The sequence below is a fragment of the Daphnia magna genome, linkage group LG9 (genome assembly GCF_020631705.1).
Source record: "Daphnia magna isolate NIES linkage group LG9, ASM2063170v1.1, whole genome shotgun sequence".
Taxonomy (NCBI): Eukaryota; Metazoa; Arthropoda; class Branchiopoda; order Diplostraca; family Daphniidae; genus Daphnia; species Daphnia magna.
The window spans coordinates 5,710,373-5,737,833 of NC_059190.1; the positions used below are offsets into that span (position 1 = coordinate 5,710,373).

General features: G+C 40.5%; 1 protein-coding gene across 2 annotated transcripts in view; it reads right to left on the bottom strand.

Moving 5' to 3' along the window:
* The window catches only part of LOC116930801 (zwei Ig domain protein zig-8), a 44,542-nt gene extending 17,096 nt beyond the window's left edge, over window positions 1-27,446 (bottom strand). The window contains exons 1-3 of one of the 2 annotated variants that reach the window (XM_045178781.1): window positions 27,173-27,446; window positions 24,633-24,976; window positions 6,406-6,644 (exon numbers count right to left, since the gene is read on the bottom strand). In XM_045178781.1, coding sequence (XP_045034716.1) covers window positions 6,406-6,644; window positions 24,633-24,789 — 396 coding nt within the window. In that variant the 5' untranslated portion in view covers window positions 24,790-24,976; window positions 27,173-27,446. Of the gene's footprint in view, window positions 1-6,405; window positions 6,645-24,632; window positions 24,977-27,128 lie in introns of both variants that reach the window. The other variant, XM_045178780.1, reaches the window with a different exon arrangement.
* Between the last annotated feature and the right edge of the window lie 15 nt (window positions 27,447-27,461).

Genomic DNA, 27,461 nt, shown 5'->3' on the forward strand with positions numbered 1-27,461 from the left:
TTTTATTTCGTTTTCCCCTTTTCATTTTTTTTTCTTTTTTATATACGTAGATATTTTTAAAAAAATAAAGAAAATTCGAAAGAAAATTATCCGAGTTATATGTGTGCTTTTACCTTGCACTATTTTTTGGTCGTCAATCAAGGCCTTTCACATGGAACGACAATAGGTGAGAGACGGGCTGTGTGTCATTCTAACAAGGCCATTATCAATGAAAAAGAGACATGCGTTTGAAGCTTTTTTTTTTTTTGACAGCCGCCAGCAGTTTGACGCCCATATAGAATTTTTTTTTCGTGAGTCACGCCACCGCCATTTGGTGAGTTCATCATTCAGTCTGCTGTCCCTGATGTGCTGCAAGAAGATGTGGCTTAATGTTGACGACAGCGCTATCCCGCGGCTTTTTATTATAGATGTTTGGTTTGCTGGATGGTATATAGGGACTGTAGTACGTGCGGTGTATATCAGGTCACTTATACGACGTACACTATACGGCCTGTTTTGACGTCTACAGCGGCCATTCTAGACGTGCGCAAGTGGCGCACCGTTTCCGCTTGTGTAACAGGACAATCCATCAAAAGCAGGAGCAGAGCCACTATCTACTATCCAGCTGCTATACGACGTGCATCTATACGGTTTTCTCGCAGGACTATGGAGTTCCACGTTATGTATTGACTGCGAGACTTTACGCATAGACTGCTAAGCACAACAATATGCGAAAAAAGAGAAAAAAAACAAAAAAAAACAAACTATAAATATACATCAAGAATATCGAATTTCAGTTGAAAATCATCAATCATCTTCGTGCCCCCGAAACTGTATTTAGCCTACACTCGGAGTCAAAACATATTTTTCTATATAGGTGCATTTTGCTTCTGGTTACGTGTCGACAGCTGAGCCTGGCGCGGGTCGTGTTCCCTTCCGTCTTGAAAGCCGCGTTGCATTGCACGCTGGGCTATACAAAACGGCCAGGCTTATTGTATAGTACATTTCGCGTCGCTCTGCGAATGGACTAGGGCGCTTAAAATTTTTTTTGGGGGGGGGGGGGCACTTTGGCCATTTTCAAAGTCATCGTCAAACGCTTCAAACATCCCCCCACCACACGACGAGACACGACACTTGAAGCGCTCCGCCAAAAAAAAAAGTGAAGTCGACTTGCATGACACTCTTGTGTAGATTAGATCTATGGCACAAGTCAAAAGACAATTTTCTAGGAAAAGGGAAGAAAAAAAAAAAGAATTTCATAACATTTTAACCGGTTGCGGCTTTAGTGAAAAATTGAAAGTTATAGTACAGAAAATAGCATAGGCCTTTTATTCAATTTTCTGGTGGACATGTTCGCGTTTGCTCGCGGAATATACGACCGCTTGCTCTCTAATCCAATATGGTTTCGAGAGGGCTGTAACCCTGTATGTTGGTATATATTAGCACTTGGACAGCAAAAGGCTCTGGGGCAGCAAACAGTTTGGGCGTGATGACCAACAGACCACAGACCCAGCAGCTCGGATATAAACTGTTGATATTCGACACGCTTCATTGTGATACTTTGAAACCGATACGCTGTCCGTGAGGGTTTTTTTTTTTTCTTTTTTTTTTTTACGTCTATATAGGCACAGCGTAGGAGTGCGTTTCGATGTCTAACCGCCAGCTGTACGACGGGGCAGCGTTAAAGTAAATGTGAGAAAAAGAAAAAAACAAAAAATTCGGTTAGCCGATCGATTTGTGGATGGGAAGGAACGCGAACGGGAACGCGCGCGTGGGGACTACTATCCAGTATTCCGGGCTGGCCCAGCTTTATTGTGCAACACCACGCTCTTCCAGACCTGATAGACGGCCTTGTTGCTGCGGGCGTTTCCTTCTTTTCACTATCTCTTTCTCCAGTAGGTCATCGCAGTATGTCATCATAGCAATGTTTTCAGGCGAAACAAATAAAAATAAACAAAAAAAAAAAAACAGAAACTTGCAAACTGAAATAGTGGAAAACTACATGAAATAAGATACAGGGAGAATATCGCACTTTACACACGACGCGTACAAAAAATACAAAAAAATTTAAAAAAAAGTAGAACAAGAAATAAGAATATATATAATACAATCTTATATACTGTATTATACTATATATGTCCGTTGGAACAGTCCCGTTTGTCTGTAATAGCCTCCCACTTTGTTGGCTGGTTTTGATGCGCCCAAAAGACCAGAAGATTGGATGGCAATGAATGCTTCGTTCAGGCTCCTTTCGCTTTAGCTCACGCTGGCGAAGCGCATCAGATATAGAGGGAGCAAGAGCTGCCATTACTTGATGTTACGTGGACCCGAAAAGCTTGAAAGCGTTCTACACAGCTTGTCGTTGCTGGTAGCTAAGAGGAAGCCAGACTGGTGCTGGCTAAGAGTAAAAAAGACTGGCCGGCTATATCAGCCGGCCGAGTTGTGGACTGAATTTCATTTGAAGCTGTATAGAAGAAGAGATTTTATAGAAACGGCCGGACGGCGTAACTAATCTGCTCGCTGCCGCCCACGTGCAGACTTTACAGACGCTGCACTTGCCGCACTCGCAGTTAGCCCATCTATTATAGGCTCTGTCTTCTGATTTTTGGCTCGTCCTCTTGGCTTATCCTTACACGCCGATGAGTCCGCGACAAAGCATGAGGTATGAAAAGAGAGGGGAGCCGAGGAGGGATCCGATGAGAAGCAGGTTGAGATAAAGCGGAAACAGCAGCTTCCATATAGCGCGCATTGATCTCAGAAACCGAGCCGTGTTTGCCTTATAGTCTGTAGTCGAGTTACTAGTAGCCTTACATATACAACGATATCGATCGAATCCTCTTCAATGTATTTACAACGACTTGCTAACTTACTCCAGCTGAAACTTGCCTACGTTTTAGAGCGAAACATATAGTTGACTTCATTCAATGGTCTAATGATGACTAACCTGTCGAGTCGTGTTGCTTTATTGGGTTGTTAAACCTTGTGAATGGCAATGCAAATCTCTGAGCACTGCACGAGGCAGAAAAGCACTAAAATTATGCCGTTGCCAACCCTTTGTTTTCTTTTTTTTTTTTTTTTAGTTTAATGAACGCCTATTTACACGTTAGGCCAGTTGGAAGAATGAGCATTGTAGTAGTATATAGTGTAGAATAACGATCGTGCAAACTTGTTTTAGCTCACTTTGCACTAGCAACAGATTGGGCTTTTTGCAACTAGACAGCGTGCCTCTTTCCGGTATATATACGTATTCAATTGTTTAAACGAGTATTCAGCTTACGACGACAAGCAGAGAGTTGAACAATAGCACCAACTCAAACGAGCTTCCTACGCAACGGCTCGCGAAGCATTCACAAATAAAAAGCTCGTTGTTGTCTTTTTGCGAATGAAACATAAATCTTGCGGTTTGTCTTCTCAAAGAATAGGATACCTCAATCATGTTTTGCACTACATACACATCGGTAAGTCATACGATAAAAGTGAAAGAACGAGCTTCTGTTAAATGAATCGCGATCAAAAGTCAAACATCTTGACTTGGGAGAAGAATGAAAACGCAAAAAGTGTGTGTCAATAGCGCAGCATGCCGATCGAAATTGTCTATAAATGGCTCGCAATTCAATGGCTCAAGGAGTTCACAAGAGCTGTGAAGTATATCGATGCACGGACACCTCAACTCCTATAGACGTGTATAGATATTTGGCGTACAATATATTTAGGACTCGTTTTTTAGTTGGTTTTTTTTGAAGTCTTGCGACGGACACGGTCAGTGTGTAACTCAAATGTCGATACGCGTAGGACAAGGAACGGCAGGCAAGCAATATGAACTTTTCAAGTATGCGTTGGAAAGCAAATACAAAAATGCGAATCAATGAAGAAAAATAAATAAATAAAGATAATGGTACATCTGAAAACTTTTTTTTTTCTCCTTCTTCTTTGAATTGAACTTACAGTATATCTTGAATAAATCCATACAAATTCAAGAATTAGAATACGGGAGGAGCAGCGTCCAAAAAGCATGACAAAATCCAAAAGAAACAAACAAACACAAATCCGTAACAGCTGCATGAGCTTTCGGACATGTCACTAGACATTGTTCCTCCCACCTTCGATTTCTTTCAGTTTATTTATTTTTTTTCTTGTTCTATTTTTTATTTTGTTTTTTAGTTCTTTTGCCACTATTGACTTTATTAATGGCATCATGCCTCCTCTTCTCTTTTCAGAGTTTGCGCTGTCTTCCTTTTTTCGATCCGTACGTCATAACGTGCGATTTGGATCGACGATAATAGAGTTGACACGATGAATACAAAGATCGGGATAACTTTTAAGGTTTGAAAATTTTTGTTTAAAAGAACAGCGTTTTAGACTCGCCTTGAAAACTTGATAAAGGTAAAAGTTGGTGCCTCGATTGCCTTGTTACAAGTTCTGTTTTTGTTTCGAAGGTTGTACTGGAAATTCGAGCCAGGTGATCCCTGAAAGACTAAAAATGTAGCCAAAGGGTACTAGGTACTACGATGATGCGTCTATTGCGCAATTTGATAGAGAAGAAAGAGAAAAGAGCACAGCTGACGACTTATATTGTGTGCAACCTAATATCGATCTGCTTCTGTGAAAGATGTTCTGTCGAATACGTAGGATGTCTAATGAGTCAATTTCGGAGGGAGGGGGGGGGAAGAAAGGAGGAGGAGGATTCTTTTTGTGAGTCTCGATTGGCGAAAGCGTCGTGTGTTCTGCGGCTGTTGCTGAACGTACAGCTGGTTCTCTGTTATGGTCGATTTTTTCTGATGACTCGCATTCACTGCCAGTCTTTCCTGTCTAGTCGACTTTTTTTTTTTTTTTTTTTCATTTGGATGCATCCCCGATGCCGTTTTTACTCTGTTTCTATAGCGACAACACCCCCCCACCCCCCTCAAAAAAAAAAAATAATAATAATAATAATAAATAAATACGACGTTCCGGCATCTCTCAGTTTCATCGAGTTTCTATATCGACGATTTTCTTTCTATCTTTTATCTTTTATATTAAACTGGCATGTACAAAACAGCCACATGGAGGATGCGGAGGGTATATAGTACAAAGTGGCAGACTAGCAGTTAAAAAAAAAAAAAAAAAGAAAAATAAGAAAGAGAAAAATCCCCTCCTTGCTTTGTTTCATTCCGGAACACCATTTCTCACTCACCCTTTGATATCGCTATGCGTTTTCGTCTCTTCCCATTTCCTCACTTGTCACTATAGTTGTAAATAAAAGATGGCGAAACAAGAAAAAGCGTCTGAAGAGCGATTTTTTTCTTTTTTTTTCTCTATTTTGTTATCAAGTCTCGATGCACAAAGTTGCGAGTCGACGTTGCCAGCCGAAAACCAAGCAACGGGAAGATGATATAACTCCGGCGGATGTGTATAGCTTCTATAGCGGCTGCACGCCGCAGCGTTTTTGATGACAGGTCCCATATCTATTTGGCGTTTTCAAATAAGCGAGAAATCATCGAGCGGGAAACGCCGACAAGACACAAGAGTGGATGAGTCGCATTGATGATGCCCACCCCGACAGATACAAATACAGGCAGCAGCGCGGGCGGGAGCGCGGGACAGAGAGGGAAAGCACTCGTTTCGTGCCGGCTCCGACGCCAGGCCAATCTGATTTTCAGACAGGAAATTCATCAGGTCGGTGGGCACGTGTAGGAACCGAAAGCGAGAAAACAAAATGTATCGAACAGGAAACTTTGCTAAAATAATCACAAGAAAGAAGGGGCAGAATAGAAATCAATGTTGGAGGGGGTAGGGGGGGGAGGCGGGTGGAAGATAAGCACCATGTGATATTTATTTTTTCATGACGTTGACGGGAAATGAAAGTTCCAAAATGCGGGTGAGTGTATATGTCGTTCATTTCCTTTAATGATTTTTTGGCTTCATGAAATTTCAATGATGCAAAAAAGCTATCTGCAGCAACTCAGTAATCATGAAAATAGCGAACGGAATCTCAGTCGATCCACTTTTCTCTTTTTTCTTTTTTTTTTTTCATTTTTTAATTATAAAGATTGCATCGTATTATTTAAATGAACCGCTGAACTGCTGGATGAAAACTGAAATTTTGATATTTCAATTCTTCTTTTTTTAGGCCAGCGCCGTCGTGTGCGCAAGTCCTAAATGCTGTCAAACTCAACTGGAACTTTGTCTCGAACATTTACGCAATCACGAAGCATATATCTAAATTAGGCGGCACAATTTCATCAAGTTGCACAACGCGAACGATAGCGAACGAAAGCGAACGAAGGCTAATATTTAAACATACAAGCTGAGACAACTAATGAAAAACTATCCTATATTCATATAGTCTACTGTACACAGGTGGCAACAATCTGGCAGCAATGTCCCACTTCTCAGGCACGTCTCGAGAAATGCAGTTGAAAATGAATCGTCATTATCTAAACTTACCACGCCATCGCCGAGACTGACAACCTCACACGGCAGGCTTGCCGTTGAACCGCGCTGCGCTGTGATAAGCGTGCCGTTAGACGTCACGAATCGCGCCGAATGGGTACCCACTGCCGACGATGACGACGTCAGGCCGCCATCAATGTCAGCAGAGGTCGAGCCACGTTTTAAATTAGCAGAGGCCGGCGAAGCTTTGCTTTGCTGGTGGGAAAGCGGCTCCAAATTGTTGCGACTGGAATCTGTGGACGACAAAGAAAACGAGCAAGAAACAAGAGGGTGAATAGGATGTGTTGCAGAAGTATGATGATTACGAATAATTCACAATCTTTCCAGTTATTATTGATCTTCAGATCAAAGCTTTCATCATGCAGAATTTCACTGTTGGATGAAAGCAGCGAATCAAATTGCAAGCTGCCAGAGCAGATCGTAATGAGTTGCTTGCAGATTAGTTGCAATTCGTTACAACAAGCATTTCTTAATGAGAAAACGTGGACGCTGAAAGAGCAGCCACTGTGGCGATACGCACTTTTTAGAGCTTCTTTCTGACCATCAAACAGCCATGAAATGTGCGGCCGACATGAATGTGCAGCTTTTACATCCCAGCGCTTGGCAAAGCCAAACCAAATAGCAAGAGGTCCGCTTAGATTGCAGTAACGTGTGTAACTGTGTATGACCCCGTCGAGCCCGGCCATTTTTTTTGTTTTGTTCGGGTGTATCGGCCGAATTCCTAGTACCTATACTCTTTTGTCACATATTAGGTCTATAACTCGGTCGTGAATACCTAAGCTTACAGCAATAAAAGAATAACCAAGCCCACACGACGCTATATACGGTGACCCTGTTTGTTTTTGTTTATTTTATTTGTTATTTTTTGCTATTCCAACTGGCGGAAAATAAATCCCCAACGTCGTGCAGAAAAATGAGAATGGTATACGCTTGATGGCGGCCAGTGAGTCGAGCGGACCGGATCGTTTCTCCTTGTGGGAACAACTCTCATAACGTTGGAGGCTTTTGCATCCAGTTTTTGAATTGCCCGGCATTCAAGAGCGGAACGCGCCGTAGCATATAAGCCAACGCAATACGGTGAACAGAAGAATAAAAACCAAATCTTATTTCGTACGCCCAAGTTATACGAATTTCGTTCCAGCTTATTAGTGCCACTGTTTCACTATTGCTCACTATACACTCTCAGCTGCTTACGTAGAAAGATTACTCATTTATATCAGATGGAATGTTTTGGTGTGGTCTGCAGTGGGAATTGCTCACACACGCACACACTCAAAAAACGACCACCAATTAAACAATGACCTAAGGGACGAAGAATGGCACTCATCGATTTCCTAATAAAGATTGTGCAACTATCGTAGAGAAGATTGTTTTGTTTTGTTTGTTTCCTAATCCATCTCTCTATCCGGTCGTTGGGCTACGTGTGCGTCACGCTTCGTTCCGCAAATGGAATGAAACTGTTGGACAACAAGCGCAATCAACAACCTATACACGTGGGCATGTTGTCACTCGTATTTAGGTAATTAGTACAGTGAATTAGAACTTGTCTGGCTTTCTTTCCAACATGTCATCCACCCCCCACCCCCCTCCGGGGAGAAGAGGGGGGAGGGTAAAGAAGTCGGTCGCTCGATGATTACTGGCTTAAGTCGCCGCAAAAATATGCGGTAGATACACGAACGTAAGCCCATTTCATCTGGTGATCAGTCGACTAGCCCGGGCCACTTGCACCAAGCAAATCCGGGTGATCAGAAAGCTGCTTTTGGTGCGGGGAGGCACGGGCGAGCTGCAACGAGAAACCAATCTGCTAGACGTGCCTTTGATCTCCTATAGTCAGTTTCATAATAGCTGGCAATATCTCATCGGGATTTTGGTCTGGACTTGTTCCGTCCAGCGGCGGTTCTTTTTCGCTTGAAGCTGTTTCATCAGCAATCTATAACATCTACAGCTGATGAGCATGAGAAAGCCGCATTTAACCGATGCAACATTTTACTAAATGCACGATCCTTATGCGGCATGATAGATTTTAAAAAGAAAGGAAAAAAAAGAGAAATCAAACTATATAGCGTTGTAGTATATACGTAGACTATAGATGTGCGGAATCAATTGTTGCTACCCAAGAAAGGATTCGTATGATGCGGCCTACTACTGATGTATACACTGGAAAGTATATAGACATCGACCATCAACTCGCTACGTGTAGTATGTTGGATGAATGCAACTGCTGTCGGAATACGCAATGCCGCCATGAAATATTAGGTTACGAGCTCACTTTCTTTCTGCAGCCGGTGGTGTTCGTAACGAACCGGAATCGTCGCTTCGCCGCATGAGATTTGTGAGAATCACGCATGAGAGCAAGACGCAATGTTTTCTCCCAAGTTTCCCCATAAAAAAATAAAATAAAAAAGGAAAGAAAGGAAAGAAAGAAAGAAAAAAACGAAAAAAAAAACAAAAAAACAAACTGAATAGTACTATATACATCCGACTGGTCCGCATTTTCAACGCGACTTGAAATTTCTTAAATCTCGCACGAAAAGTTTTGTGCCTTTCCCCTCCGAATGCACAAAAATGTTGCGCATCTAATACCTTAAAAAAAACAAAAAAAAAATCTTGTTTCATTTTCTTGCAGATGGAATGCTATTTCATCCGGGTGTCGACATCCTTCCGGTAATTACTAACATTGACGAAAATGTTTTTCTCTCCCCCCTTTTACCGATTTCTTTTGCTTTAGGCGTTTAGAGAAAGTCTATTCAAGTATCTATCCACCTTATTCACGGCCTCGTTCGCAACTGGAAGCAAAGCTAAGCATTTCGTTGAGATGATCAGACACCCGTATCGATGTTCTTTTTTTTTTTACGACACTCCAACCTGATCGTAAGACGGAGCAAATGTTGAAGGCGTCAGTGAGAAATAGCGCGAACGCTATAGAAATGCGGCCGTGTGCCGGCGACGAGTGTTTGACAACGACCGGTTTTGAGGAAAATGTCATCTTCCGAATCGATTGAACAGCTCACCATCGTAACTTTGCACAAATCATCTCTTTTCTTGAGAAAAAGAATAAAAAATAAAAATAGATGCCTCTTTCGGAAAGCGAAAGGCGTTGAATAAACCGTCCAATTAGTCGAGCACACCCTTCGCGGTCCTCGATCAATGCTTCCAGCCTAGTTGATATGCAAATATGAGCATGCATATCTAAGCGCATCATTACCGACGAGCAGCAGGCAATCGCTTTTCTATACATGGCCTTCTCTTTAGAATATAATTCGTTCCGTCTTCGTCGTTCCGTCTGTCATCAAACCAAAGAGAATTTGGTTTGGTTTTGCTTTGTTTTTTTGTTTCTTGTTTTTTTTTTCCGTTCCAAATATTATTAAGTGGAATGGGAATCTATTGTTGAGGAGAAGAGGAAAAATGCCGATATGATTTTCCTGAATGAAGATCATCGCCAGTCGTGACTATATATACGTAAGCTTCCGTTTTGAGTTCGTATTCAGAAACACGTACGCAGAAATTCTGCGTTCTTCGCCACGCATTCTGCCCCCTATATTGAATTTTCTGTTGGTTTGTGCAGGCTTCTGCTGGAGCCAGCCGCAATAAAAAAGGGGGAGCCTCTTTTTTCTAATATATTTCCGTTTTTTTTTTTTTTGTCCCGCTTTTTCTCATAACACATCGTGTGACAGCAGGAGCCAAACACATCATAATGCCGCCGTTTCAATTACACGCGACTTAAAGAAGGAGGGAGGGCTTTTCTATATGGCCGCCTTTGACTTGGGCGCTTCAATCCGCGTTGAAATCAAATGAGAAAAAATTAAAAACGTAAAATAAATAAATAAAAACTGAAACAAGGAAATAGCGGTAAAGTATTGACAAAATAAGGCCAAGAGTGGAATCATACGGTGACTCATGTACGTCACAGTTACCAACAGAATATAATAACAATGGATTGGTATATTTTCTGTCTGCAGGCATTTTGCAAACCCTCAGGAAGGTGAACCGGCAAAAAGTTTTGATTTGTTTTGCTTGGTAAGGCTATTGATTTCACTAGACGTAATTCAATGTAGTTCACAATTGGAATTGGAATTTGTTGTTGAACAAAATTGATGGTCTTCTGAAATGCTGCAATGGTTTTTATTGTGCATCTGTTTGCGATGTAGCGATGCCATCGGCCTCAAAATAATAATGACAAATTTTTTTTAAATCGCCTCAAAGGTAAACGTGTAGTCGAATAAAGGAAACAGGAACGAAACAAACAGAGCCCCATATTTGCGAACAGTTACTATATCGATGGATGTCAAACTGAGCGGCACGTCGGCAGACAGGCCGAGGTGAAATGGCGTGAATTGTTGGAAACCTTTTTCGCCATTACTGCCTGCGAGAGTCGGCCGCGTGTGGATTGAGCTGCACGAACTGTTAATGACGTGGCTGTTGTTGTTAAAAGCGATGTGTCACTCTGCCTTCGGACCGTAGCGTAGAAAACAAACATGAAGCCAAAAACAGACAGAAATGCAAACCGTACTGTCACCACAACCTGCCGTCACCATCCAACATACACACAGTTAGTACCAGCTGGTTTGACACTTTTCGTCCTTCTTTTTATTTATTTTTTTCTTTTTTTCTCTCTCTCTTATTACGTCTACTACTGCTTTATATATTTCTTGGTTTTTGGTTGTTGTTTTTTTTTTTTGTTTGTTTTTTTCGATTTTCGTTATACAAAAAAAAAGAGGACAAAAAATAAAAAGTAAATAAAAATGGAAGGAGACGGACGAAGGAGTGATAGAGTCTGGTTGTCAAAGCAAGAAGGGGCGTCTAGACGCGGGAAGAGGGACTGGACTGGTGCAGGAAAATTGGCCAAGCTCTGCTGCCATTTACACCCAAGCTGTAAACAGGAATACGTGTGTGTATAACTGTCGTGTACATATTTTGGAAAGAAAGAAAAAAAAGGAAAATAAAAGGGAACAAGAAAGGGAGAATGGAAAGTGCATTATTTTATCCATTCGAAGCAAATCAAGTAATAGGGATTGACAAGTATAGTAAGCGAATGACTTTGTCTGTTCCAAAACGAACTAGTGCTTCGTATTATTCAATCAGCTGTCTGTGCGAATGACAACGCATGCATCACGAAGCCCAGAATGCTATATGCGTTTAAAGAGAAAAATGGCAAATGCGAGCTTCAAAAACATATGAAGCCGTCCTGCAATGGACGAATAGACGTATACGTATGTCTATTCTGGTTTTATAGTGATTCCAAACGAACTTGAATTACTGCCGAAACCAACTGCTAAACTTGAAAATCCTAACTTGTAATGTTTTTGATTGCAATCGAAAGAAAGCCCAACCCCCAAAAATACTTTTTCAATCAACTAGGATAACATACGATTCTACATTTACATGTAAAAAAAAATGCTTATCCCAACGCAGTGGAATCAAAGAAGAAACGCTAGTCTTTCATCTTTCTCCAATGAAAAATTACCTCGCATCAACAGACGCGTTGCCGTTCAAACTCTTTAAAGCCGAACCTCCCGTTTTTAAAGCCCACGCTGTGTTTAAACAAATGGCGTAATACTGTTACGTTTATCGCAAGAACTGCATAATGACTGAGCGTATAGGGCGCCATTTCCGCATGTTGCACGAGTTGCGTTCACCGCTAAATCTGCTACGAAAATCAAACGGTCTTTTTTCTTTTCCGAGAAGGAAAATGAAACATGTATAGGATCGGTGCTATACATATTGAAGACTTAAAGAACGTACCAAGTCTGTTTGAATCGCTGTGCGTGAGAAACTTGTGTAAGGAAATAACGCAACTACGATGCGTGAAAGAGCAAACGCAGAAATCTCTTTCAGGACATTTGAAGTGAATGCCTTGAAAATGGTGCCACGCGTCGATTGGTTGCTATGGCGTTTCATTATCATTGCGTTCGAAATCCAATTTGATTTTCCAGAACTTTGACTGCTACGCGTTTTTCTTGCCATTCTTCGCTAGCGGCTTACAAATAAATCCGACCGTGACGTATTGGCATGAGTAACCGCCAATGAATAGCGCCAACATCTATAGCGCTCCGCCAGAGCGTACAGCACGTCCGATCGAGCCCTCCTAACTCCTTGAAAATCTATGCGAGCGTCAGTAATTCATCGGCGGATGAAGTGTAGGAAATAAACATAATACAAATAATAAAGCTTTTAATTTATTGTCGTCGTTTCACACATTTCGTCTATCGTTTTTCTTTTTCTTTTTTTTTTCATTGCGAAATTGCGAATGGCTAATGCAGTTATAGCACTTCCGACAGAGGCAGGTGCGGCAACATCGCAATTTTCGCACATGAAGTCTTAATTTATATATTTTTCTTGATTCCCCCGATATATTCGACTCATCGAGTTCGTTGAGGAATGCGGAAAGCCTTCGTTATATTCCATTGCTGGCAAATTTTGCGCACGGTTCAGACAGATATGCTTCGCTATTCGTCTAAGGGATGAAAGAGATACAGACCATCAATCTAGCCTTGAACGTCTTAACCCGGGGACAAGCCGTGCTCTTATTCTCGTCTATGGTATCTGTATACGTCCAATAAATCAAAGAGAAAACAAACTTAAGCTCGTACGGAAATGTATGGCTTTGAATGCTGCAAGGTTATAAGGTTTCTCAGCGGAACTCGGCAGCGGGCCCTTGAACCTCGTTCGCCACACCAATCATTTCAAACTGTGGGTATAAATAATAAACGCATAGCAATTGCGGGACATCGACAATAGTAGCCTAACGCAAAAATTACAGCAGCCGAAGTGTGGTGATAAAAGACAGAAAATCTAAGCTATTAACTAAATATATGAATGGTGGGCGCTGCATCAACGAATTTTGCTCCAGTTCCTGTACACCTGAACTGTTTTGATGTCGTATAATATCATAAATGCCATCTGATTGTGTATAGCTACGGCCTACTTTGATATCTGTATTTGTGTGGGACAGAGAATGAGGGGGGAATGCCGTTCGTATAACGAGATATCCCCCCCCTGCGCGTTCTTCCTGGGGTTTATCTTGGGCGTTTGGGCAAAGAGCTTCATCGTCACTCCATTTACTAGTGGCGCGGTATTCGATTGACGCAAATTGTCGCGGCTTGTCCGCTTATGTAATAGAAGGGAGGCCTGCTGCGATGCCACCGAAGGTCCGTTTTTATAGGCCAATACATAAAGCCCTATGACTCAGAATGCCATCCGAGTTTTTAGAACACAGCAATCGCCCAACCGCACGACGAAACCAGGCTGACCAAATAGGGTTGCCCTCCTCCCTTTTCACCCTCTCTTTTGTGTGTGGCAACCACACCCTTCTAGCCGCCCGGTTTAGTCACATATAATCCAGCAACGATATTCCATCGTCTATCTTCCTCTTTCCTTTCCCGCTCGTCTCCATTTTGTTGGCATATTTATATAAATGGGATGTCATCAACAGCACTTTCATTCATTATAAATATATATGTGGGTCTGTTGGCTTCCTCCCCTTATTTCCAATGGCCAAACACTCCCAACAGGACCCACCACACTATACGGCAACGTGACAAGAGAGCCCCAATTCAGCGCTGTTGAGGCGCGGTGTAGTTCTCGATGGTTTATATACGGCATTGAATCACTCGCGGGGACCCCGTCTATTTCACCCGCCATATAACGAAGTACGGGATTAAAGCCAACACGATAACAAGGGAAAAGGACAAAAACAAACCCAAAATAAGAGGGAGGAAGACGGCGGGAAAAGAAAAGAAAAAGAAAATAAAATTAAGATATGGAGCCCAATTTTGTGCTCAGTCCTTGCGCACATTATTCGAGCCGTTCCTCTGTGTGCTGAACGCCGTTACGTCTGCCTTGAAAGTATAGCATCATACAAGAAAGAGAGAGAGGAGCAACGCAGTGAAAAATGCCCAATTTCCCTTTGGCGACATTGCTCGCCTCAAATTCTGTCGCCTATGGAATATCTTTATTCGCTCATCTCCGTCGTTCTCTCTAATGCCATTTCACGATTTTTAAGATGGGGTAGGAAGAAGACTATAGTGCCGCCCCACGGGATTGAAAGACAGCGAGAAAGAGATGGCGGCTGTGCGTCGGTTGACAACCGCATTTTGATCTCCTCTGCTCGTTATGCATAATATACGCGGCTACACGCAGTTCCATTTTGTCGTGTGATGTTATTTTCTTTTATTTTGTCATGGCCTCCTTCGCTGTCGTGTACCCCCCATCCACTTTTTCCATGAAACATTTGCCATTTTGAATTGAACTGGGCTTTTCGCGTTCCGCGGCTGATGCGGTCGAGTGCATTCGGATCTGTGAGCTTGACGTCGCTAACAGCAACTTAACGGGGGAAATTCAGTGGAAAAGGTTGCATGTATAGTAGTTGGGAACAAGTGCCACCCTTTTATCTTCAATTATCTTCACTCTCCAGTCGAGAAAAATATACGTCATGGCAAAAGGTCATTACTATTCAGAAATGAGCGACTTAGTTGGCAAGTCTTCTGCTTCCCCAGAATGGAACAAGTTGCAATAGCTTCACGTTCCTTTTGCTGCACTTGTTGAACAAAACAAAAAATCAGTATATTTCACCCCCCCCCCATAGTCTAGCGACGTAAACGTGAAATATTTAACCGCAAGTGTAAGTATTTTGCCCTGATAAATTGATCTCTGTGATACAACACACACATTGATTTTCTCGCTACTGTTTCATGGCGTGCATTTGCGTACGCGCTCCACTTCAGAATAATCATAAAAAAAAAAACACTTTTTCTGTTTTGTGTCATCATCAATTGATAATCGTCGACCACCATATTGACCATAGAGAGTTGCAGCAAAGTTGAATATAAAGAGGTCAAATTGCTAAACAATTCGATCCTACATATTTTACTCGTTTTTTAGGAAAGACCGTTGTGGAATCGCTGGCGCATTAGCCATTCGCGTTGTTGAGTTTCGACGAACACGCAACTAACGTAAATAAACAAATGACGTCGACGAGGATATCAGGGAATATTTTGGAAAGCAACATAACAAATGGAAAGAAAACAACTGGGAGTTGTATATACAGTGGCGTACTTGCCACTCGCCATCTTATGTTGGCGGGTAGCAAATCCCAATGAGTATAAAAGGCAACGTTAAAGGAAGTCAATCTGTCAACGGCTTTCACACCTAAACGATTCAGAGTACGATCCCAACCAAACAAAAAATGCGCGTTAAAGAAAAATGAAAACATTGGCGAGGTCTGGCTTTCAGCTGTCGTTTTCAACCACGGATTCGAGAATAAAAACTGTGGCAGGGATGTCGCGAGAATTGGCATAATATTCAACGTGAATAAAATAATGAAATGTTCACAATTGCTTCGGTATAATGACTATTTTTCTAGCATTATTACATTACGATCATTTCTTTTCTGCTCGTATTGACTTGTGTTTTTTTATATTTTCATTCTTTCGAGTCGTTCTTCAGCTATTGACGGCGAGCTTGTTATCTTTGCTGTCAGTTCACACACATACACACACACACACACAGACTCCACCCTGCTGCACATGGCTACACATGTTTCAACTCGGCCGGCGTGAATCCCCTGCTGATACGCCAAACGACTCTTCAGTGTACCTTATTACTATAACGTGCTGTGTGTTTTTTGTTTTGTTTTATTTCTCTCTTCTCTTTTTTTTTGTTTTCATCCTTAAAGCTGAACCATCGTTAAAACGCAGCAGTGAAATGAGTACGACTATCTGGAGACTTGATTTGGGGTTTGGACATGCGTGCTATGAACGAGCCAACATTTCGGGGCCGTGTTCGCTGTGTGTGTTGCAGGAAATTCCGCCAATCTGACACGGTCATTTGACCAGATTTCATTTGCTTGGACCGTCGTTGCATCACGTTTTTGCAAAAACATCGGATGCATTGAAGTAGATCATTCACGCGAAATTATATAACGTTTGGCAATAAAACGACGGTAATAAAAACAATTGAGTCAGTACCCCGCTTTATGGGAAGTACGTGCCATCAGTGTCGGTATATAAAAGAAAAATCATCAAACGTGACGATTTTTTAACACCCGAACAAATATTTAAGGTTGACCAACACTCTGTCGGGAATCAGGCGATTAATCGTTAGAATACCGGGCGCCCTTCGTTATGTAGACTTGCATTAAACTGGTTGAACGGTGAAGATAACATGGAAGACCCAGGCCGGCGAGAACGTCGAACAAATGAGAGGCTTGAACAACTTCCCCAGTTTGCGGTAATTTAATCAAAAGCAATTTGAAGAGAGCAATCAAAGTGAGGGACGCACGCTTCAGGAGCAAAGGGTAAAAATCTAAACGGGGAAAAAATAAATAAATAAATAAATAAAAATAAAATAACGGGCTTAGAGTGGGTAGGAAGTGCGACGTGCAATCGTGCTGCGTTGATGGAAGTCAGTCACGTCATTTTCCCTTTTTTTTTTCCCCCTTCCTGCTGAGTTTTTTTTTTTTTTTATTATTTCCAGAAAGGGCCTTCGGTGGGAAAACGCAATGAATCGTTGCTCTTCGATTATCCATTAAGCATTCACAGTAAACCTCATTTTCCCCAGTCGCCATGTCTGGCTTCTCCCACCCACTTCCTTCAAAAGTTTTCCTCTAGTCCCATGTCTTTCGTTTTTCAGCAGTTGAGAACCATCACGCACTGCGGGGGGGATTTTATTTTATTTTTTTTTTTCCCCTTCACGCTTCACTGCCTCCATACACATCTTAGTCGTATATTCATGTAAGGTATATACAAAACAGCATGTCTTTTCTAGTATGTTGTATCGATGCACAAGATAGATTGCCATAGCCTGATGTATTCTCGCTATGTCTACGTTGTTGTCTGCAAAATACGAATTTCGTTGGCTATCCCCATTTCAGCCCGTCTCACAACCGAAGGCGATTTATCGGAAATCCATGGACTCACAATAACGGCTCTGACCGGCGGGCGCCTATACCGACAGTATAGCAGCCTGCAAAGTCCTCTCGTTCTCACTCTAATTAATGCTGTCGGAAGTTTGGAGGGCCAGAGAAACGTTCGTTCTCGCCTTGTCGATTGTTTGGGTGAAAAGCGGGCCGCCGGTGTGTATATACTCGACCGACGCTCCTCACACAGCGTCAAATAAATTGCGAGTATATGCGGCCAAAAGGGCGGGAAGTGCTTCCATAATCAAAATGAATTCCTTTAGCAATCTTGCCCAGCGTGAAGTAAACGGTGCGCACCGAGCAAATGACTATGCAGCGTGTGTGTGTCTGTGTGTCTGTGCCTGTGTGTGTGTATATTGCTAAAGTGAATTTCAGTCACACATGGATAAATCAGTCGGTTGGCGGTGTTATCCAGCTATATATACTAGGGCTTTGCCACGATCGATAAAATACGAATTCCCGGCTTTTGGCGAAACTGCGACTGCTGTTATTGTAGACGCGAAAGTTTTGTTCTTCGTATCGGTTGAATAGTGAAACGGGCGATGCGTTACTTCTTACTTATCCAGTCAATTCGTCTTCGAAAACGACGTGGAGCAAATCGAGAAATGTGTTGGACACGAAGAAGCATTTGGTTTGTGAATAACGGGGATGTGTTGCTATTTGTGAGCCGCGACCGGGGGGGCACGCGACAGCCTTTCTGCCAAACAATGGGCCATCTAATGAAAAAAGATTGCTCTGCCCGTCGAACACAATACTGGCCACAACTTTCGCAAGGCATTTGTTAGCCGCCGGCTTTCAAACGGCGAACTGCGCAGGAGTTTACAGCTGCGGATTGGAGGTGAGACGACGTGGGCGGCCTACTGTCATTACGCTTCTAAAAGTTCTGAAAGCCTGTCTCGGGAAGTTAAAGGAACGAAGAGGGGAAAAACAAAAAAAAAAACAAAAAAACAAAAAAAAAAAGACAGACTTTTGGAAACGAAGGAACGTCAAAACTATTTAGCGAACCTGTTTGTCGGCCATTTGTCAACTTATTGGTAGTCGGGTCAGGGGAGGGAGCGAGTCCTGTGCAATGTGCATTAGTCTATGTCGAGGACGATTATATTAAAATGGAGCAATAGTCTTAACTTTTCTCGAGAAGAAGTGTGGGTCTTGTTGGATGCGAGTCATGAAAAAAAGGCCAATAAAAAAGCGAATTGCCAAATGGAGACGATTTCTTTTCCAGGAAGTATGTGACGGGGCTATCCGACATTGATTCTTTTTCTTGACACTAGGATAGTATTTCAAAAATGCCTCGTTAAACATTCAGGACAGGTGGAACATTTCGCTGGAAATTTGAGTGTTGTACATATTCCAATATTCCAGTAAAACGGGGAAAAACAAAAGAAAACAGAAAAAAAGAAAGAAAAGAGAGAGAAGACAAAGGATATTTTTATATTGAGTAGGTCAGCGTTGTTCGATGCTGGCATGAAAGTTTAAAACTATATGGCGAGTCGTGTTTGGTTGCTATTGTTTAGAGACAAGGTGCGCATCCCAGTTGGGGGTACGTAAGCTCGGCCAGAATTTGGATCTTCTCTTAATTTATGAAACGTCCGTTGAACTTTACAGGGGAGAGAGAAACCTGGCAGGAAGTCTCGTCTCGCCCTTAACGTCTCAGAAATGTTCAACGTCAAACTAATGCGATCGGCAGCATTCCTTCTCCTATTCTTCGTACGCTGGCAATAGGTCAGAGTACTCAAAAGGATCGCCTACGATGTCATCGTTATTCAATCAACTAGGAACTTATGCATTAGCAGCTACCATCCCACGTATCTATTTCAGTCCATGTTCCCTAACAAGCAGCGCTCAAATAGCCGCCCTGTATGAATATTTAGCTAAAAAAGAAACCCATAAGGAGAACACGGCCATTAAGAACAAAAAACGACGAATAATTTATTGGGGTTTTTTATTTTTTTTATTTATTTATTTATTTATTTATTTTTTTGCGGTGTGTAACGACACGAATGATTATTGTGGTGTAATGAATTTGAAAGGACGAGCGTAGAAAATGGGTGTATGGATATGCAGCATGTTTCAACAGGTTGGTTGAGTGGCAGATTTGAAGAGAATTACAGATTTTGCACTGTGGTGTATATACGCTTCATTGATCACGTCGAAGAGAAAGGAGAGCGGGTGGTAATCCGAATGAGACTAACTCTGCCGAGCGGGTCTATGCGTGTTTCGTTCGCTTGACTTCTCTCCGATAGGTTTTTTTTATTGTTTTCTTTTGAGGGCTCTTGGTTTTGCTTGTAAAAAAAATAAATAAATGCTGCCTGCTGATGATTTGACGATCCAGTCTATTTTACTGAGAGCCTCTCATTCGTTCTTTATTAATATAGAAAGTTTTTTTTCTTTGTAAAAGAAGGATTCTATTGAATAACGGCGTAGGAGCATATAGAGTAAACCCAATCAAGCGAACGTCGTGTCTTGTTAGAAGCGGCTAGTGACTCCCACCTTCTTTGGAGGCAAAGAGTCAATCTGCTATTTCCACTAGTATATACAGTACAACAATGTGTAGTACATCAGACAAATTCTGGAAACAGTTTAAAGTAAAGACATCGTCTGGGCTTGATAAAAGAGGAACGCCAGACTGCGGAGCTCACTCTTCATTTTCTTGGACGAGTTTCTATATTTATGTAAGATGCTTCTCTATAGCTTAGCTCTCTAATGATACCCAACTCTTGCTTCTTTTTTTCCTATTTTTTTCGTTGTTGAAGATTTTCCGTTTCTGTGGGCAACCTCAGTCGTTCTGCTAATGTATTAAAGAAAAGACCTGAAAGGGCGTTTTTATGTTGTCTGAGAGACTTACGGGGAGTTAATTGCTCTGACGTCGTTTGAAAGTCATCAGCAGATTTTTTTGTTTTGTTTGTTTATTTTAACTTTTCAGTCATCCCCATGTTCCCTACTTAGGGTTAGAAACCTTACAGGTCTTGTTTCTTCTTTTTCCGGTAAAAGCAGAAAACAAACAAAACACGCAGACACACACACACACACACAAAATACCCGTGATGACACCGACGTCCCTGCATAATGCTATCCGTTGAACTATGCTGATGTGATAAATGCTGGAATGTTTACGGCTACGATAAAGACAAAGTGCCATTTCATTAATTATTGGTTGGGCTGCCTTATGATAATTGACTCTATATTTTCTTAACATGAGTTTATCAATCGAGCTCTTTTTTATTATACTGAGTAGGTCTAAAAACTGTCTTTTCCTTGGTTAAAGATATATGACCTAAAAGGACCTCTTGTAGTTAGATACGCAAATCAATGAAAAATTCATTAAACGAGAGAGAGAGAGAGAGAAATAAAAGGGGGAACGTTTAGAGTTAGAATGCTGAGCCAAAAAAGCCGGAGCGAACAAAATAACGGGCATACCCCGGCTTAAATCCATTGGAATTTTGTTCAGAATGGACTGCAATCAAGTTGGCCGTAATTCGTGATTAGCAAGAAGTAGAGAAAGAACTAGTAAGACGGAATGTCTGCTGGTTTCCTTTGGGTATTTAACTTGAAAGACATTTATAATGTGAAACATTTATTGCGTGAAGGAGACAGCAGCCACGCCATGGCCCATAAATAGCAAAGTGAACAGCTTGCGCTGGAAGAAGGAAGGGCGGGACCTATTAGATGTGGGCTGTTGGGCAGTATCCCTCTCGTTGATTTATTCGTTTGACACAGAATGAAACTCGGCTGGACCACTAACGTAAAAAGTAAATATACTACTATTATGCTAGGGCCCAATTTCCTGCAAAGACGAATGCCGCAAAAATTACGCCATTTCATCGCAAAGTGGATAGAATACTGAACTAGGCTATATGCATCGTTCATTAAGTTAATGATTTATCGTGTTCCGCGAAGTTGTTGTGCAACTGCAATTCTAACTGTTACATGTAAATTGTTTAAACGAATGTGGCAACTGTTGACTCTTTGGCATAAATCACTTATAGAAATTACCAATGTTACGTCAGTCTATTAAAGATTAAAAATTAAGAAAACACGTGTCACACATTTTGGGAGACATACATTGAAAGGCACTTGCAAGGGCAGTAGATAAAACAAATTAATAGGCAGTTTGTTCGTGACTCGTTTCTTCACTTTGTGCTAATAGATTTATCGATGTTTAATGTATTTTAATACGCAAGGGATTCCTTTATAGGGTCTTAACATTCGTCTATCTACAGTCAGCTATGTGAAGCTTCTACTTTCTTTTCTGAGACAATTCCGCATTGTTCTGTCGTAACATTTTCCCTTTCGTTAATGGACTTGCGTGTTAGAATGTTGGAGAAAACTAAACGTAAAAACACTATAGGACATGATGAAAAGACAGGTCGGAGTGATGCACTAATAGAATCTATCAAGCTATTTTTGAGCCATATGATGTATAATCAAACCAAACAAAAAGTTTTTTTTTTTTTTAAATCAGCAGCTCGAGCCTCCTTCGGCCACACAATAAACAAGTCTTTGCGGTTCGAGCCAAACCTCTCCTCATCAGAAGATATAGAGCCAAAGTTCTTGAATAAAGACATCAAGCCAACGATAACTTGATTAATACTCGAACGATGGAGCATGTTGGAGCCAGGAACTTGCATCCTATCTATACACAGTAATGATCTTATATATACAGTCTGGACGGGCAACGTCCCAATCGGACATGACGGATTATATGACGTCATACCATTCAGGCTACATTGAAAGAATGTTGTTGTTTCCAAGCCACTAAAATGACTCGATTGCAAACAATTAACTGCTTCCTCAACGAAAGGGAGGTTAACGACTATACTTGGATTATTTTAGAATTATTGTTTTATTAATAGCAATGTGTATACGATTTGAACAATTGTTGTCCAAGAAACCATTGGAGTTTAGCGCAATCTGACATAGTTAATTGGATAATTAACAGAGTCTAACGTCTGACGACTCTTACCAAATCATATTAGTACAGTATATATATGTACTGTAAAGATTTCATTATCAATTCATTTGTTAAACATCTGCAATGGCGTAGTGACTTCCCGAGAAGGAAACTTGAACCATTTGATAAAGGTTTACTGCTAAACAAACTAAAGTTCTCTTTGCTTACCAAATGACTTTTGTACTCTACGAACGCTAATACTCATAGATAAAATACGACCTGAAAGTTCCCAAACTTCTATACGCTGCTGTATATTATCGATGCAGAACATGAAATAACAACGTGGTATAGTACGTGTAATTACGACTGACGTTGAAAAACGGACCGTAAACCCCTTTTTTTTCTTTTTTATGGGATCCAGTCTTATTATTAAAAAGTGAAAAAGAAAAAAAAAATGAAAAATAAAGAAAGGAAGTTTTTGTTTCCTCATGCTCGTATAAGGGTGATCTGACGCGGTAACTCATAAAACTCGGTAGTCTTTCAAAGAAAGAGCGTATCGAATCAAGTCGCAGAAGGACGGGGAAGAATGACTAGAATCGTGGGACACGTAGACTCAAAATGACAGCTTGATTTAACGGTCTGCAACACGCATCGAGGGCCTCGGCAACCATTTTAATTGGTTACGTTATTATTTTTTGTTTTTTGTTTTTTTTTAATTAGTAGCATTTCGTGCCAGTACAATAACCCTGTTCCGTACTTGAAAGCGCACAAGAAAGAAACTTAACAAGAAAAAATTGGTGAAAATGTGGAACGCAGGTGATAACCCAGCCAAAAATTCGACACAATTAAATGCATGTTTTAATACATGTTTATATTGGGACACTTGAGGAAGATATAAATTATGTATTGAATCATACTAAGTCTAAATATAATTTTTAGATAAAGAATAATGAATTGTGTCCACTTTTGGTATACTATAAGTAAATAATAGAATGAATCATGGAAGAATTGTACTCAATGCGTTTCGAACTACGGAACTATATATCGGTAGCCGAACGTGCTACCAACTGTGCCTTCGATGGTGATGGTTAAAAATATCTATCCAGATTGATTAGTGCGTTAGGTGATAAAATTTTGAGATTTTTTAATATTTGGAAACATTTAATTTTACGTGTAGATTTGGTTTTGAACATAACGATTCATAAAATTGATTTTGTGAAATTTATATGATAACTTAACTTAATTGAATTAAATAATAATATTGAACGATAATCGACATTATAAGTTAACTTTCGTATTAATGCGGATACTTGAATAGAAGTGGCTAAACAAAATAAAATACCCTGAAAATGGGTTCTTCACTTTCCAGTCCATAAATATTGGTTATATTTTCGTTTATTCGGTTGGCGTTCATATGTCCAAAAAATTTGGATATTATTTGATAATATAATGATGGTATAACACCCCGAAATTTGGAAATGTAAAATTTTGCTTTTTCCCATTATTCCTGTTTGCTAACCCCGAAAGATTTTCTTTTAACAGCCATATAATAATTTTCCAAAATTTTACGACTAATCACATCTATGACTATGTTAACTTTGTTTCTCGTGTGAAACGATCTATTGAAACTAAAATATAACTTATAATAATTGACTTCTAATAATATATACATTAGCATAATTGCCTCCGCCTTTATCAAACTGCATGTTTATTTATATCACATTTTTTACAGTTGTGTAACAATAATTAATTTTGATAGTTGCGATTTTTGAAACTAGATAATTAATTGTTCTGTTTTATTAGATGTATTAATTGTTTGTTACTTTTGATATACTTAATAAGCTATTGATAAAATCGGTATATTCATTAATTATACTGTATTTTTTAATTGTATTAATTTTTTTGAAGACCGGATATACGATCGCCATATTTCTATTTTTGAATGACGATCCTGTCCTAACGTGTTTAAAGTATTTAAATGCTATAATCTTGTAGAAAAATCAACACGATTTAACAAGAAGTTGATCCACACACATTGGCTATAAGCGTCGATTTCTTGTGCTATTTTCATTGCATAACTGTGCAAAATATAACAGACAAGTTTAACATTGATGGGCAACAAAACAGCGCCAAAAATAACTCATCCAAAAAGAGAATGGACACCTTTCCCGATCGAGCGCTACGTATTAATAATATACGAATATCGTGCACTTCACTCTAAAGATTGCAATGGCACTAAAAAAATCATTATGAACAGCGCCGTGTTTGAAGTCTCTCCTTTGCAGTTATAACGATTTTGCTTCAGTTAAATATGCAGCTCTTGCGTACGAAACAGACGCGTCTGTCAAGAACGCTTTTTACGAGTATAGTCTATTCATCCAAAAGGAATAGAAATTCATTATTTATTCAGCTTACCTGCTGGTAGTTGTGAAGAGGCATTCACAAACGATTGACTGGTGAAATGGCACAACAGAAATAACAAGAAAACTGGGGTGAGTGGTCGTATCATTTTGGATGACGGTCGAGGATCCAACCGATATAGTACAACCAGACGCTTAATGTTAGCCGACATCGGCTCTTTACTGAAGTTCCAGTTCACAGTTGGCAGACGCTGTTGGACAAAGTGCTATTCACACGGTGGATTTTTCTGGACGAAGGCTGTCCGATCGCTTGCAGTTGAAGACGAACACGTTCATTTTACTCTGGTGAAATTACCTAACACTTGGAGACATTGTAGAACCCACTCAACGTCTGTAACACTGTAATGAGACCAATTGACAGACATTAAGTTCCAATCAATTTCCATTTTCATTTGATAGTTTATAAGAAAAATATCATTAACGACTCGTTTCAATTGAAAGCATGGCTGGCAAATATACTGTACATTTACAAATGATCACACAAAAGCAATGTGTTAGGCGCTCCATTTCCGAAATGTCAACAAAGGCGTCTCTATCTATCTCTGCAAATGTCAACGATATCCTGTCGAGTCCACTATTTCCAACATTGTCTAGTCATTACATTTTTTATTTTTCCCGGTGATAACCCTGTGGTTTCCCATGTGAAGCGCAAGTAACAACAAGTATTACGTTGTCATGAGGTCCCCACGTCCTGGCCTCGAGATCAAGTTCCAAGAGTACACGGCTGGGACTACCGCCTCACGTATGAAGTGACTTGGGTATCCGTCCCTAACGGTGAACACGTCAAGTTTCACATACCATATTCGCCTTTCTGTGTCTGTAAGTCCCAGACAAGATGATGATTTCCAACTTAACAGTACAACTAGTGCAACAATTAACGCTCGAATGTCTGCTACATACACAGTTCGATACGACAATAGCAAAGAGGCCTAACCAAAGTAACAGTGTAGGGTACCTCTCCCTCTTCATCGTTGAGTTGTCTCTTGTGATGCCTGTCCGAGTGCTACTGAACGGGGGGAGGGATAAATAAGCGGCTTTGCGCTACCCTACTGTCATTGGATCCTTTACTCTTTCGACGACGAAAAGAGAATTTTTTGCTGATGTATTCTTCCGCCACAGCTATGCAATATGTATAGGCTTGCTAAGAACCACATTTCTGGTATACGAACTGCATGCGGTGGGGTAAAAAAAAAACAAAACAAACAAAAAACAGAAAAACATCACGACTCGTAATCCGAAACCTTATATATACTCAATCGTTCCACGACTTTCATTTATGCGATGACAATACAAATCTTCTCTTAACGTGAATAGGAGAAGAGAGTAACGAGTGTAGTATTGATCATTTTTATTTTCATGAAGAGGGCATTCTAGTCGGCAGTGTTGTTTCGTTTCGTCAACGGGCCCTCTTCACCGTCAGCTTTAGAGAGTCTTTCTTCCCCCAACGTGTATATCGACTGGTGAATAGCGAATGTTTTAGAGCTTTCAGGAACTATAACACACGACGATGCAAGCCAATTCAGTCTACTTAAAACCTGGTGCCAGCCACTATCAGCTGGGGTGACAATTGATTTCCGATTAAAACAAGGTCAATCGGATCGTACACTTTTTTTTTACTTGATATTTTCGTTTTTCTTCGTTGCCTTACCGAATGACGGTATAAAATAGAATATACCAAGGAAAATGAATAAACAGGTTAAGGGAGCGATCGGTATTTAAACGGTGAAATATCCTGGGGCCTCATTTCCAAAATTGTATCAGCGTTAGAGATACATTTAGTACGTAGTATTTGAGCGAAAATCAATGCAATTGAATATTCATGATTTCTTATAGGCGTGTTACCACTTCATCTTTTTTTTTTATCGGAATCTCGTAGGCCTAGTTGAAGTATCTATCCGTTAGGCCTATCGTGACACTGCTGGCACCGCTAACTCATACAGTAGGATAACAAGAAGAAAAAAAAAACGATATAAGACTAACTGGGCTAAAGTCTTTCATTTACATGTCTGAAGCCATGCAAATAAATATTCGTTAGAAAAATCACAGGAGAGAGAAGCTTCCGATGGCTGTGAAATAACAACTGTTAATTTATGTAACCTGTGTTGTTGTAAAAGCGATTTTATTCGGAGTAAAACACTCTGTGTGTTTTCATTTTTGTTTGTTTTTACATTTAATATGAATTTGCAGAAAAATACTGAATCAGGTGTTGCCCAGATAACGAAACAATACAAGTATTACGATCTTCTCGAGTGAGTTTAAAAAATTGTAATTTGGAATAATGCTTGTAACTCCCTGACACCCACTTTATCAGGGTATCCTCTCCTTTCAACGGTATCAAAAGAGTAAATATGTTTGTTTAGGCAATTAATCTGATGCAGCCAAAGTGATGACTATGAGAACCTAAAATAGTTAAACACACACTACATAGTTTTATGTGAAACGATGAAAATGTATAGTAACCAATTAAGCCTAGGTCGGCGTAACAACTCACTTCGTAAAAAAAAATGAAGTCTTCAAAATGACACTTTCAGTTACCACTTATTAAAATCCAAAAACAGATGTTTTTTTGTTCGTGAAGACTGTAGAACAATAACGTAGTCGCGATTTAATGGATGGTTTGTTCACTATATCATCGAACTACGTGCATCCGTTTTCAGGTTAGACAAAAACTTGAAGTCAAAGTGTTGATTTTTGATATAGTAGTAACTTGTTACGGAGATATTGCACTAGGACGTTCAGCAAAGGGGCGCACGACACAGACGAGCACACACAGCACTAAGGGCGATGGTCTGAACCGTACTGACAGCTGCAACATAGGGGATAG